Raw genomic sequence first — 14,661 nt, 5'->3', positions numbered from 1 at the left:
TCAACATGACATTATAAAGCACAAATGTTCTAATTATGCATAACAGAAACAAAGATTCCAACTAATTAACAACTGATGTGCATCTAAGAATAGACTTTGTGCATTAGTAGTAGAAAGTTAAAAACTAAATAGTGGAAGAAATTCTCTGTAAGAATTCTGTCAGAAAGGCACTTCTCCATAAGAATTCTAGAGAAGAATCCTACATAGAAATTGGATTCATTATAGGCAAATTCTGACCCACTCTGGTGATAATTAAGTTTAAATGCCTTTTCATCCCATTGTCTTTATTAACATGTTACCCATCAGGAGTCCCAGTGATAGTACTGCCTGGTACCTGATACAAGAGTCCTTGAACAGGTTTCCCATTCACAGCTAAAATGATGTCTCCAACTTCAATTTCGCCATTCTCTTCAGCTGGCTGCCCTGGAAACAGTCTTTTGATCCTGACAATAGCTCCTCCAAGGGGTTCGCAAGCATCTCCTTCCATTTGCAGAACACTGAAGCCAAGGCCTCCAGAATTCTTTTTCAGTTTGACTTCAAATGTATTATCTGTTCAAAGCAGGGATTGTAAAAAGAGTGGGAGCAGTGGCATATGTATCCCCTAAGGAGCTGATGTAAATTATACCCTTAGCAGACCTTTTCCCTGTGTGCTGCAGAGGTAGATCTGCTGATACTAATAGCAAAATAAGAGTCTGATGTTCCTTTAACTTCTGTGAGCCCTTGAAATCACACAGGCAGAATGGGGAGAACTGGATTCTATTCCACTATGTGTTCACAGAATTTATGCCATCTGGTACAAGCCCATAAAGGAAGAAGCCTTTTGTACCAAAGAAATGAAGTGATGGCAGTCTCCACTCCTGGCCCGGGGGCAGCAGTTCACCCTAGCTTCATCACTGACACAGCATCAGCAGTTGTGTTGGCGGTGCTCTCTTTGGGTATCAGACTGGCAACAACACAGCTGCTTCCTGCCTGAGTGTTCTGTAGAGGTACAGACAGGGACGGCCCATGCCAGCCCCACCTCATGAAGACTGAGAGATAGAGTATTTATGCCTGGGATAAATTCAGCTATATCCAGCACCTGTAACTAAGTACATCAGAATTTTTTTTTCAGAATTTATTTTTGATAATGCCATTAATAATGCACATTATATTTTTATTCAGTATGCAGTTTTCCTTCCATCCCACAGAAATTTCATAGAATTATTTTCATTCATTCCTTTCTTGCACCTTGTAAGAAGTCACCCTGAGTTTCTTTTTTATCGCTTACCATCTGTCAAAAAGCAGTAGTCCTTGGTACCATCTGTGAAGGATGTTGCCACAGAAGCAACTGCACACAGGTCCTCCTTTCTGTCATTAGCAGTCAGGCATGGCTCTGCCAATTGGTAGTTTCCCCTTTCTAGAACCAGCTTGGCAATCTAAACCAATGATGAACAGGTTCCAGTTACACAGGACATAGTGAGCCCTAAGTCTTTTTACTTGCTGTTGTACAAACCTGGCCAGATTTCTTAAGGTGTTCTACAGCCTGTTTGTGGGTGATGCCACAGAGGCTGATGCCATCTACTTCCAGCAGACGATCACCTAAGGCAAAAGAAAACAAACACACAAACAAATAGAAGAGGGTCGAGTTGCTTTGATGTTCAAGTTCAATGGGTGTAAGCCTTGAGGCTACCCACGTTGCAATAGATCTTCATGCTTACATGTGTCAAATTATGCTGCTTTTTATGAAAGCAATACTGCTTTTTACACAGCATTCTATAACTAGCACTTAAAACATACCAGGGTATCCTGTAAGTAAATGCAGTGAGAGTATCTGGTTATCACAGCAACACTGAAAGTAGATGTCAAAGTCTCTAGGCTGGTGTGCAGCTATAGAGAGTAACTGTACAGTGTTGGTGTGGGGCTCCTAGTTTTTCAGTGGGAGATCTACATGTAGTACAGGGACAGGCTAAGGAATGACAGCGTGCATATTACATTTCACAGTCTTATGACCTCTAATCCTAAATCTGTTTCATTATCCCTGTGGCAAGCATTCCACACTAATGATGAGTTCTGCAGCTGAGAGTTTTATTGCCAGACATGTTACCTATCTTTATTTGTCCATCCTTATCTGCTGGTCCCCTGGGAATAATTGACTTCACGTATATCCCACCATGATGCACACTTGTGTTAATTCCACCCTGCAAAACATATGCCCACAGATTAGAGCAGAGTCTTCCCATGTTCTTCCTGTGATAATAATCAAAGCAATTTACGCATGTATTGCAAAGCAACTGCTTCAGTAATTACTTTTTTTTTTAATAGCAAAAAAAAGGAAAGAGGATGTTAATCCAAAGTCCCATTTAGTTGTAATGCACTTCCCTAGGCAGTAATCTTGTTTTATTTGCTCAAGAAAATGCAATGCATTTCTATGTGGCTATATAAAAACATTTACTAAATGTTCATAAATTTTTCCCTATGCTAACATAAAAACAGGGTTGCATCTTTCAGTCAATCCCTGGCTCAGCTTCCAAACTATGCGATATGCATTCAGCAATTATTAACCTTTGAGATAATATATAAAGCATGGACCTGAGCTTGTGCAGCCACTTGAGAGCCTATAGCTCAGAGGAATTCCAGATTAACCTAAGAATCATGTTGTGTCCATCTGTATCCCCTGGCCAAATTCAGATGAAAAAGCAGCCCTCAATTTCTTCTGCAGGCAATGAAATGGATGTTGCTTCCCACTCCGTTTCAGCAAGGACTGTAAAGACATCTCAGCCTGGAAGGATAAATTCAACTTTGCTAGTCAGGACAAGGAATTATTATTCAAATGCGGCAGATGGTTTTCACTGCTGCCTTCTCTGGTCCTCTAAATATAGCGAGACCTGTATTTCCTTATATTAGGAAACAAAATTGGCTAGGGCCCTTTCTCTCACCTTCAGAGTAACAAGCATGGCTTATTTTGAGTCCATACAGCTAAACTTTCAGCCCCCTAGCATGGGATGTTATATTCTTATTATATTGCTTGTTGAAGCATAGGGCAAAGCCTGTTGACAGCGGGGGCTGCCAACAATCAAACAGTGCCTGTGGGACACTGCTTGAGCCCATCCCATGGTCCTGTGCAATGTGCTTGTACAGATACAGCCTTTGAGATCCAGGACCTCCAGGGGAGCAGCAAACCCAGTCATGACTCATGGAATTCTTTGCATCAGTGTATTTTCTAGAGGCTCTGCCGGTATCCCTCCCTGATCTGGTCTTGTTCTCAAATTGAGTAAGAATGAAAAGGGCTTGTAGTGCCACATGCTTTATGCCAACACACTTCTTTCACAGATTATGCAGGCAATAACTGGGAAATGAGCAAAGCCAGTACTGTATGCTTTCTCTGTCAATCAATCGGACACTTAGGTTTGAAACGTGACGTGCTAACAGTTTTTGTTATCAGCCTATTTTCTATCTTCGTTCCACATAAATACACTTTCCTATGTGTTTCTTGGTCATGTAACAGTTTGACAAACACAATGAAAGATTAACAGTAACACTTGCAGTCACACTGATTCCAAAAGTCCCTTCTTCTTTAACAAGCTCCACGGTATAGATTTCCTTTGAGTTGGTTTCAGATGGGGATGGTAAGTGCGAAGAGTCAGCTTCCTGTCTCAAAAATATAAACACTAATGAGACTATAGCATATCAATAAAAAAGGGAGGAAAAGGAAGAAAGAAGAGAAGAGAGAGTTTCTAGGAGATATAAAAAGTTTGATCCTGCTGTCACTGTAAGCCTGGAGTGGTACCATTTATCTCTCTGACATTATTTCAAGCTTAAACTAATGTTACTCAAAATGTCATCTGTCTAAATGTATATAAACTACATATAGACAGTAGTAGGAAATAGACATAGGAAATAGTAGGAAATTAGACACAAATGTTGCTGTTCTGAGTCTGGTTGAAAACTTCAGAGATCGCAAGAAAATAATCAAAATTATGTACCTCCTGGAAAAGGGAGGAGAATTTTTAATAATATTTTGTGGAATGGTTTCCCCATTTTTTCACGTATTCTAGACATGTCTATTATTTTGACACTTCGAATGTAATTTAACAAGCAACATCTTCCAAGGTTTTCTTTGTCCTTTCCTCATTTTTTTAATTTCTTCATTACTTTCCATTCTTAATATAGCTGGCATGTTTTTCAGACACATGCTGGGCATAACATTACTGAACAGCATCAAAATCTCAGTTACCTCCACATCCAGGCTATCAGCTGAAGGAACTGGAATCTTAGGGCCCAATTTTGATGCTAAACTCCAGGAAAGAGCCTTCTCAAGTTCATCTATATTTTTGTCCTGTTCTTTGGGGAGAGCTGTGTGACAATCCTGAATCTTTTTTCTCCCACTGTCTACACAAGAGATCTCAGATCCACTAGTGCTGTTTCCTCTTGATAGATTCTTTTCTTCATTTAATCCTTCTTCATACATATCTGTAAAGCCATACCAAAATAAAACATTGCAGAATGCAAACAGTAGGTGAACTTGAAGGTAAATATTATACTTCAGCACAGGTGGACAAAGTAACTTCCTGCATCAACTGGTTGTGAAATCGTATCTGTAAAATGAGTCAGTCATTGTAAAATGGAGCACTGCTATTGTAAGCGTGGAGAAATGTATTTGCTTCATCACTGCAGAGGACTATGACTCTCTATCAGAGAAAGAAATGCCAAAATTCCCTTGATATTCAGCAATGTAGCCCATAATAGATTTTTTCATACTCATTATAGAACAGAGATAACATGCTACCTACTAGAAGCTGACTATTTTCACTGCTAGCCTATGGTTATTGTAACTGGCACTGAGTAGCAAGAAAGTACTACTACATCCCACTGCCTAATAAATACCAGTGTCCTGAGTTAAGTATTAGCATTCCATAACCAGTAAAGGCATTTGCCTTTATACCTTTGGGTTGAGAGATGATGAGCTCCACTTCATCGGGAGAATGCTGTATGATTTTAACTGCAGTATTAAATGAAACGCCCTCAAGACTAATATTATTCACAGAGATGAGTCGTCCTCCTTTAAAAAAAAAAAAAAGATAAAAACAAGACAAAGCACATCTAAATAAGGAAATAATTTCAGAGTAGCTAACTTTAAACCATGAAAGTATTTTAATTCTAATTAAAAACTAAGGACAATGACCTGGTTTGATATTTCCAGCTCTGTCTGCAGGTCCTCCAGGGATAATTGAAGCAATAAAGATACCGAGGTCTAATTTTCCTACATTTTCTCCTCCAATAATTACAAAACCTGCAAAAATGAGATATCATGAGAATGCAGAGGTACTGGCAGTATTAGAAAAGATGAACCTTAGGAGCACAAAAGGGTCTTACTACAATGGCAGAAGTTTTATACATGGTCTGTAGAATGGAGAGCTCTGATTTACATGGCATTAAGGTCTTGATTTGGGAGAGCTTTAAACTCATGTTATAATTAAAGTGTGCTGGTGACTTTGATGGCTATTTAAAGATAATTTCTCAATAAAAAATAGTTTCTTGGCTTAGGACTTTTAAAGATTCCAACTTCTTTCTTACAAGAGTCATAAACTGCGCACCTTAGTATTTAACACGTGCAGGAGGAAAATGGTATAAAAGCTCATTAGATAAATTTGAACATTTTTCTACATCATGTAGTCTAGGGCTCCTCAGTTGGGCCATGTAAACTTCTAATGGATATGTAAGAGATACCTAAGAAAATTAAATCTATTGTCAAGTAGTTCAATTTCACTATCCTAGCTCAAAATATTCTGCCTATTGCAGACTATATTCTTCTTACTGGTAGAATAGTTGGGGTTGGGATCAGGATATTCCACATAGACCTGCACCATTTAGAAATTCGATGTTTAATTTTATTAATGGTCAGCTGTGAAACCTGATGGACCTCTGAACTGTGAAACCTGATGGTCCTCTGAACTCATACATGAGAACAGGATACAGTGCATTAGGGTATTGTATAACAAAAATGTTATCAAAGAAAGAATTCAAAAGTTGGGAAACATGCATGTTAAGCTTGTGTACACATTTTGCACACCCACAGGCAATACCTGAAAGCCTTGCAGAAAATCATCTCCCCCTGTGCAAGGTCTAAGATAAATAAAATTACTGCACATGTATTTCAGATACAAAACTAGACCCTTATTCCTTTCGTTCTACTCTTAGCACTTGGTCCCCTCGACCTCTGTGGCCTTAGTTAATCCTCTGAAAAAACTGTGGCCCTGATTTATGTGCTTAGTCCTTTTCAGTCTTGTAAATTCTAAGTCCTTCACAAAGATTGGTAGTCTTATTCTATAAGAAGAATAAATGAGGTGAAGAAGGTTACGGTCTTGCTCAGCTTGTGTCAGCAAGTTATCAGTGTGAGCACCAGGATCTGACAGTCCCAGTAACAAACATAACATTCATGTTCCTTACTTACCAAATCCATTCTTAGGGTCACGTTTTAGGCTGACACAAATGATTTCTCTTTCCAGACCACTTAGCAAAACTTCCTTTTGAATAGCTGGTGATCCAGGTGCTGCAGAAACAAAACAGCTAGAATAAATGCAGATTAATGCAGGGAGACAGTAGATTCATATAGTATGCAAAACTGGGGCTTCAAAAATTAAAAATATATTTTGTCCTTGTTTTCAACATTCCATTACTTCTGAATCAATATAATTCAGGAAGGAAGCTCAAACAAGTGTTTGGAAATCTGCATACTTCAGAAAAGTATACTTCAGAAAAATAAATCTACAGTAGCTGTGTAAGCTCTTCCTATAATGTTCCTTTCTGGGAGAGTACACACTTATCTGCAATGTTTTTATTAAGATTAGGATATCTAAACAGCCAGGCATGTAGTGCCCATTGAACACGAGGGTGATTTGGATACTAAATCTCCTATGAGTTCCTCTGGAAACTCTAGCCTTCGGCCCTGTGTGCCCTTTTGGCTCTGTAGGTGCGATCCAGTCGGTACTGGTTGTGATGGTGACTTTTGTAATGTTAATGCTACTTTAGTACAATTACCACAGTGTGTTTGAAGTACAGTTTTAATTTTAAAATGGACTAACTAAATAATCACAGCTTTTTATGCCATAGATCCGCTACTGTGTGCATGCAATATGGCTTCTGTTAGAAAATTAGGTGTCCAGTTCTTATTCCGGTTAGTGTCATGCAAATGCAAGAACAGAGGAAGGACCTGGAGCCTATGTTGTCTCATGCATTATTTATTGAGTTGTAGCTCTCAATTGTAAACCAAATGATGACCTCTGAGCATAGAGATATTGCCCCATGTGAAAGTCCTGGCTGTCCTGAACTACAAATATGAAGAGCATTAGGCACCATTGATAGAATAATTTTATCATCAAGTCCCTTACCACTGATTCTGATGGAAAGCATGAGTGAAAGGGAAGAAAACAGCTTGTCTTGCTAATCTCTGGGTTAACTCCCAGGACTAGAAGTGCAGAAGGATATTCTTTAATTTGTAAGTAGAATATACTTTGGTGTCCTGCTATTGAAACAATAAATATGGAAGGGTACAGTCTCTTTATGATTGTTATACTCACCACTGATTGTGTTCTGAGTTGAATGGATAGAGAGGTAGTCATAACTCCTTTGTTTTCCATTCAAATTGATGTGCATTTCTGACTGGGATAGCCCTGATGTGGATCTGCACAGCAGGAAATGAAGACTGTGTTACAATAACAAAACAGCAATGGTATTTAGCACTCTTCATTGTCATTAGTCTGTCAGAGCCAATTTGGGAATACGCATGTTTATAGCCTTTCAACAGGTATTCTGATTTCTGGGCCATATTTCATTGTACGGGAGAGGTAGTTTATCCTTGCCAGAATTTGCTTCCAAATAACAGCTTCTCCCTATGTTTTTCTCTGAGCTGAGCGCAGGCATCAGGAAAACACAGCATAGCCTCAGCATGATTCTTGTAGCCTTGCTGTCCATTTAGCCAAAACCATGTCTGGAAGTTTTCCTGGTAGCTCATGTTGGCTCTATTCTAACTCTTAGTGTTCTAAAAGGCACTTAAACTCATGAAAGACCTTGAGACTGTGTGCAGCTGTGATAACCGCCTACACTGGTGAATGTACCAATGCAAGTTAAAAGGGAGACGTTGTTACGCTGTTCTCTATGATTTGCACATTTAGACATGGGGGAATCAATTAGGTAAGACCTCTCAAAACCAGCTTCCACTGTGCATTCAGTTCACATACTTCCATTTCCAGAGAAGATCCATGGATATTAAAGATTTTACGTTTATTCTCCCTTATTTTTATCCTTCTCCCTAACCCAATAAGTGGTTCATTCCTGAGTCTGGTACAAATTTAAATGTCACTCTTTTTGAAGTTTTTATCTGTTAGACTGTTAGCTTCCTGCCTGTGTTTGCACTACTGCTGGCACCATGGAGCCCCAGGCCTGACAGAGCCTTGTGGTGTGACCACAATAAAGACTGAAAAAAAAAAAAAGTCTGCCTCACAGTTTACCGTAGAGGTTTGCAATTATATAGTCTATGACTGAGTATTCTTACACACGTTTAGAGGGGAAAGCAAACCTACCTGCCAAGATTGCTTTTGCCTCTAGTCCTGTTGTTGGTTTCCACACTGAGGTTATCACAAGATTTGCTCATCATCCCAGCAGAAAGATTTTCCAGGTTTGCTCCATAGAGCACATTTTCTGAACGAGACAGTCTCTGAATCAGGGCAAGGTGTTCACGCTGTGCTGCATATGCAGAATTTGATTTGTCTATTTCCACAAATTTACTTTCCTCTGAATAAGAAGGGAGAGAGGAGGAGGAAGGAAGGATAAATCCACTGATATCCCATCTTTTTAAGCTCAAAGGTGCTTTCTGTCTAACCTTTTGAACATGCCAGCAAAAAAGATCGACACAGATATATTTGTTCTGGTATCCTTGAAGACATCTAGGCCTTGGAGTGAGTGGAAAAGGTTTCCAATCCATTTCTTTCATGGGAAGTATATGCTGTATTTGGATTTCATTTCTATGAATTATACTGCAAATTCATTTTCCAAAAAGACAGATGAAATGTACAGCTCTGTGTAAATTAAACCTGAATCTCTCTGTAAAGTATATTTTGTAAATGTTCAGTGTATGGGAAATATCTATTTGTCAGAGACTGAATTAGACAGATTGGTAGTTTCCCATCCTTCACGGACTCACCACTCCCATATACGTACATCTGTGAAGACAGGAGCTCTATTAACACATGCTCTCTTAGTTCAGAGAGAGCCCAAGGAACTGGCTGTTTGCTCTCAGCGATTTGCATAAGTGAAGTTGAGGAGGGGACCATCTTGATGGCAATGCTTGTTATCCAATTTTCCACATCTGTGTGAAATCTACTACTTGCTTAATGATATCTGGGCTCTGGTATACACGAATCTATCCTCTCAAAATATTTTATTTCCCTGAAAAAGCTAGTACTGGAGGAGACATTGTTGATTTATTTAGGTTCTCAACTGGTGGGCTGGAGAGAGGATTTGACAGAGAGGGGCAGAAGGCAACTGGAGACACATCAGAAAGTAAAACAAGAACCCTACTTGGTACAGTCTAGCACTAATATGGGCTTTAATTCTGTTTGTATGGGACAGCTGACCTCCCGTGCATTCCCCTAAAGAATATTAGCCTGAATGCAACTTTCTAGAATGCTTCTCTGCAGCATTAAACCTAGGCTCCCTCCTTCCTCAGGGACTTTGATCAGGGGCATTTGTTAAGGCATCAGAAGGCTTAACTGTCCACAGTTTTTTTGCAGTCTGAGAGTTGCCATGGTGATTTCGAAGTCGGGGGTTGCTATCAGGTTTTGAAGAGATGGTGAGTTATACATCTGAACAGTGCAACAGAGGGAAGAGTCTTCCTTATGTGGAAAGAACCTTATAATCTCTTACAGCCTGACTGTAGTTGCAGAGGCAGCATTTTGAACCACTGTCTATCATTGCCTTCACAAAGCCTTTTTTTCTGGGACAGAAAGAACACACTGAACTTGAGAACCTGCAGCCACATGGCTTGTTAAGTCTGGCTTGTTTTAGCGATTTGGGGTGCTTGTAATCAGGACTTGGGTTATAATTTTCTTAGCTCTCAGCCTTTTTGTTCTCTTATATATGGAATGTAGTAATTTTTATTAAGATATATTACCACAAGTAGATGTGACACAGAAAACTTTGAGATTCACTATTAGCACTCATTCATATGCTACAAATCACAGTCCCACTAAGTTACATTTGAAGCTACGGGATCCCAAGCAACAAAAGGTGCCTTGAACCTAAATGTCATCCTAGTGCCTTTTTCCATGGCAACAAATTTGAGCAGGTGGAATTTCACTTTTCAATAAATAATTTTAGTGGGAAAGAAGCAATATATCAATCATCCTGTTCTTTCCCATTATATAATTTTTTGCCAACACTTACAGTTTTACTAGAGAAAGGAGTATCCCAGCAGATAAGACATGACGCTTGATTCTCCTGCTGTGACAGTCAAATAGTCAGTGGTTGTAAATGATCATGATTCTGTTTAAGGCAATGGACGAGTCCTCAGCTAGTGAAAACTCATGTTGCTCCACTGAAGTGAAGAGTGTTGACAGTTGTCAGCTTAGGCTGTTATTTTCTATGTGCCTTGGTGTGCTGGTTTTGGCTGGGATAGAGTTAATTTTCTTCACAGTAGCTACCACAGGGCTATGTTTTGGATTTGTACTGAAAACAGTGTTGATAATACAGAGATGTATTTGTTACTGCTGAGCAGTGCTTACACAGAGTCAAGGCCTTTTCTTGCTTCTCACACCACCCCACCATTGAGTAGGCTGCGGGTGCACAAGAAGCTGACTCCAACTGACCAAAGTAATGTTTCATACCGTATGACATCATGCTCAGCATATAAGGCTGGGGAAGGAAGGAGGAAGGGGGGGATGTTTTGAGTGATGGTGTTTGGTCTCCACAAGTAACCCTTACTTGTGATGGAGCCCTGCTTTCCTGCAGATGGCTGAACAGCTGCCTGCTGATGGGAAGTAGTGAATAGATTCCGTGTTTTGCTTTGCTTGCATGTGTGGCTTTTGCTTTACCTATTAAACTGTCTTTATCTCAATCTATGAGTTTTCTCACTTTTATCTTTCTGATTCTCTCCTCCATCCCACCAGGGGGGAGGAGTAAGTGAGCAGCTGTGTGGGGCTTAGTTGCCAGCTAGGTTTAAACTATGACACTCAGTTTCACCATAATGATCCTCACCCATCTTAACAGAGCACGCTGAGAACTGTGGGTGAGAAGTGCTATGTAACTGCCCTGAGTTGAGCAGAATCTTGTCTTAGAAACTATGGAAAATCTGAAGTCAAAGGAGGTATTAGTCATATCTTCCACAGTCATGGCAAAATCTAAGATCAGAGCAGTTGGCAGCTACATAGTTGAGTGGATATGACTGATGTGCCTTTGGTTTAGTGGTTTTGTCCTGGGACTGAACTGTAGGGTGTAATCCTTGTTTTACACAAAGATAGCCAGTTAACTAAATTCAGCTGCAACATATCTGGACACTACTCTAGTTACTTTTTGTGTGGAACAGTTCTCAGGTTACATTTAGGGTAAGTCTGAGATGTTTCTTCAGAATTTTCAGTAGGTTTCCTGAAGGGAAGTGTAATCATGCTTTTTTAAAAAATCTGAGATTAGCTACATAGTTATTATCATCAGAGAACCCCTCTCCACCCCCTGCACTTGCCTACTCACATGCATAGGCTAAATTAGACTTGCACTTCTCTAACTTCCAGTGAAGTAGGGGACATTATTTTCTAACCTACAAATGAGAAACTGAAGCACAATGAAACTGATGTGTCAGGTTCTGATTCTCAGCTTCACTGAAAGCACCTTTCCTAAAACCTAAACTTGTCCTAAGGCCTGAATAACGAAAGTGTATATATACCTCACCTGATGAAGTTTGCCGAAGTTGTCTAGAATTCATCTGTGCATTGAATTTGTGCTGGGCAGAGCAGAGGTCCAGTAGATATTTACATGTCTTTGCTGTATCGGTAACAAAGGTGTGTTTCTTGCCACTGAAGCTGCTTTCAATCATGAATTTTTTTCTCTAAAGGTAGAAAAACCCACAGCTTACTTCATATATCAGTCATTACACTGAAGCACTGAAAGTTCTTTTTTATAATCTTTGGTTTTTGTCCAGTTGTATTTATGCCTGGCTGCATGTCTTTTGGGTGCAGAAAATGTCTATCATAAATTCAACAGTTTTTAGTCAGGTAGCTGTCATTGGGATCATAACTGCCCTATGTTGAAAGGCAAGAGCCTTTGGACATTGACTGCATTGAGAGCAGGTTTATGGAACTGGCAAAATTTGGCCATACAGATGTTAAAATAGTTAAATCGATTTAATGTGAAAATGAAAATATCTTCAAGGGGCAGAAGGGACATTTCAGGAGAGTAAACAGGCTGGGAAATGTGTGATGCAGGTTGACACCTACACTGTACGATGGTAGATTGATATACCTCTGATGGCAGAGTACCATTTAGAAGGAGTCACAATCTTGTCACCAATACCTATTTGTTAACAGACATCAATGTACTAGGAGATGAGGATGGGAATAATGAGATCTGGAAAGAGGGAAGCATGATCCCATGACCTGATGTAGGTAGGAGAACAAAAGAAAAGAGAAAGAGAAGACGAGAGAGGAATGAAAACGGAATATGCCATAAAGAGGTTTGACGAGTGGCATTCAGCTCAGGGGTCGGTATTGGGTCTGATGCTGTTTACTATCTTTATCAGCGACATGGACAGAGGGATTGAGTGCACTCTCAGCAAGTTCGCGGATGTCACCAAGCTGTGCGGTGTGGTTGACACGCTGGAGGGAAGGGATGCCATCCAGAGGGGGAGAGCAGGGCCTGTGCGAACCTCATGAGGTTCAACGAGGCCAAGTGCAAAGTCTTGTACATGGGTCAGGGCAATCCCAAGCACAAGTATAGACTGGGCAGAGAATGGATTGAGAGCAGTGCTGAGGAGAAGGATTTGGAAGTGTTGCTTGATGAGAAGCTCAACATGAGCCAGCAATGTGCCCTTGCAGCCCACAAAGCCAACCGTATCCTGGGCTGCATCAAAAGAAGCGTGGCCAGCAGGTCAAGAGAGGTGATTCTGCCCCTCAACTCTGTTCTCATGAGACTCCCCCTGGAATACTGCATTCAGCTCTGGAGTCCTCAACACAAGAAGGACATGGAGCTGCTGGAGTGAGTCCAGAGGAGGGCCATGATGACGATCCGAGGGCTGGAGCACCTCTCCTATGAAGACAGGCTGAGAGAGTTGGGGTTGTTCAGCCTAGAGAAGAGAAGGCTCCAGGGAGACCTTCTAGGAGCCTTCCAGTACCTAAAGGGGGGCCTACAGGAAGGCTGGAGAGCAGCTTTTTACAAGGGTATATAGTGATAAAACAAGGGGCAATGGCTTTAAACTGGAAGATGGTAGATTTAGATTAGATACAAGAAAGAGATTTTTTGCAATGAGGGTGGTGAAACACTGGAACAGGTTGTCCAGAGAAGTTGTGGATACCCCATCCCTGGAAGTGTTCAAGGCCAGGCTGGATGAGGCTTTGAGCAACCTGGTGTAGTGGAGGGTGTCCCTGCCCAAGGGAGGGAGGTTGGAACTAGATGATCTTTGAGGTCCCTTCCAACCCAAACCATGCTATGATTCTATGACATAGTCTTTGTAATAGTCAACGCCAGGTTGTTCAGTTTTATAGTAATTTGACTTCAGCCTTGGTGAAAAACTCTGGAACTAAACCTCACTAAGAACCGGGTATCTTGGTATCCACATCCAGATCCAGCCTTGATTTTAGACTGTTTTCTAAATGGACTTGCGTTTAGAGAATGAGTCTAATTTTGGCTCCAAATGCAGTAAATTTATCAAAGCGACAGGCAGAAGAGGAGTAAAGTAGTAGAGCGGAGAAGAGATTCGCTTGATTCCAACTCACATGAGCTGAAATTCTCTCTGTTTCACGCCACTGGAATCTTAAACTGGCAATTCTTGTGTGATTTTTGACCTCATACACAATGATGCCTTTGGCACAGATTCCCAGGATGATGTCCCCTCCTGCTCCTTTCTTCTCTTGGGACACACGATAGAATAACACTCCATATTCAGGAAGTTGCTGAGTCACCTTGTAGAGAAAAAGTGCATTTACCATGTGGTATTCAAAAATGGGCATGGGAAGAAAAGGTAGGTAGATGGGAGAGGAAATGGTTTTGATTGTCTTTACTAAATATTCTTTCACTCTGTCAAGAAACCTTTGAAAACCTTTACCAAATTTTCACACCTACCACCTCACAGAATCATCACCTTATTTTGGTATGTCGTAGAGCCATTACTTGCGTTCATTTTCCATGTGTAACATTGAAATAACACTCTCCCACACACCTCGTTAGAAGAGGCAGGAGGATTATGTAGCTTCCTGCACAATAATCTAAACATTACAGTGGCACTGAGGTACTCAGCATTACTGCTGCTTGGCACTTATGTGCGTTTCTGAATAGAAATCCATGCAGGATTAATGCTGCTTGACTACCGTTAAACTTCATTTCTTTCCATTTTCTTTTCTGTGTCTTTGTTTCCTTGAGCAAACCCAGAAACCATGAGGTACAGCAAATACGATGATCTTAGTAAAACTGCTAATCTTTTGG

The 14,661-nt window shown here is 40.5% G+C and overlaps 1 protein-coding gene across 2 annotated transcripts in view; it reads right to left on the bottom strand.

Annotated features, from left to right (window-relative positions):
• FRMPD2 (FERM and PDZ domain containing 2) overlaps window positions 1-14,661 on the bottom strand; it is a 68,084-nt gene that overhangs the window by 31,753 nt on the left and 21,670 nt on the right. For both annotated transcript variants that reach the window (XM_086616477.1, XM_086616478.1), the window contains exons 14-26: window positions 13,956-14,141; window positions 11,917-12,073; window positions 8,559-8,769; window positions 7,557-7,660; window positions 6,431-6,529; window positions 5,162-5,269; window positions 4,922-5,038; window positions 4,214-4,449; window positions 3,523-3,627; window positions 2,084-2,177; window positions 1,493-1,578; window positions 1,268-1,415; window positions 335-549 (exon numbers count right to left, since the gene is read on the bottom strand). In XM_086616477.1, the coding sequence (XP_086472603.1) occupies window positions 335-549; window positions 1,268-1,415; window positions 1,493-1,578; window positions 2,084-2,177; window positions 3,523-3,627; window positions 4,214-4,449; window positions 4,922-5,038; window positions 5,162-5,269; window positions 6,431-6,529; window positions 7,557-7,660; window positions 8,559-8,769; window positions 11,917-12,073; window positions 13,956-14,141 (1,866 nt within the window). The remainder of the gene's footprint in view (window positions 1-334; window positions 550-1,267; window positions 1,416-1,492; window positions 1,579-2,083; window positions 2,178-3,522; window positions 3,628-4,213; window positions 4,450-4,921; window positions 5,039-5,161; window positions 5,270-6,430; window positions 6,530-7,556; window positions 7,661-8,558; window positions 8,770-11,916; window positions 12,074-13,955; window positions 14,142-14,661) is intronic.

This window comes from Tauraco erythrolophus, chromosome 9 (genome assembly GCF_009769465.1).
Source record: "Tauraco erythrolophus isolate bTauEry1 chromosome 9, bTauEry1.pri, whole genome shotgun sequence".
In the NCBI taxonomy this organism is placed as follows: domain Eukaryota; kingdom Metazoa; phylum Chordata; class Aves; order Musophagiformes; family Musophagidae; genus Tauraco; species Tauraco erythrolophus.
Note: the sequence above shows the minus strand (reverse complement) of the source record. Positions and strands in the feature narration are given on the sequence as shown.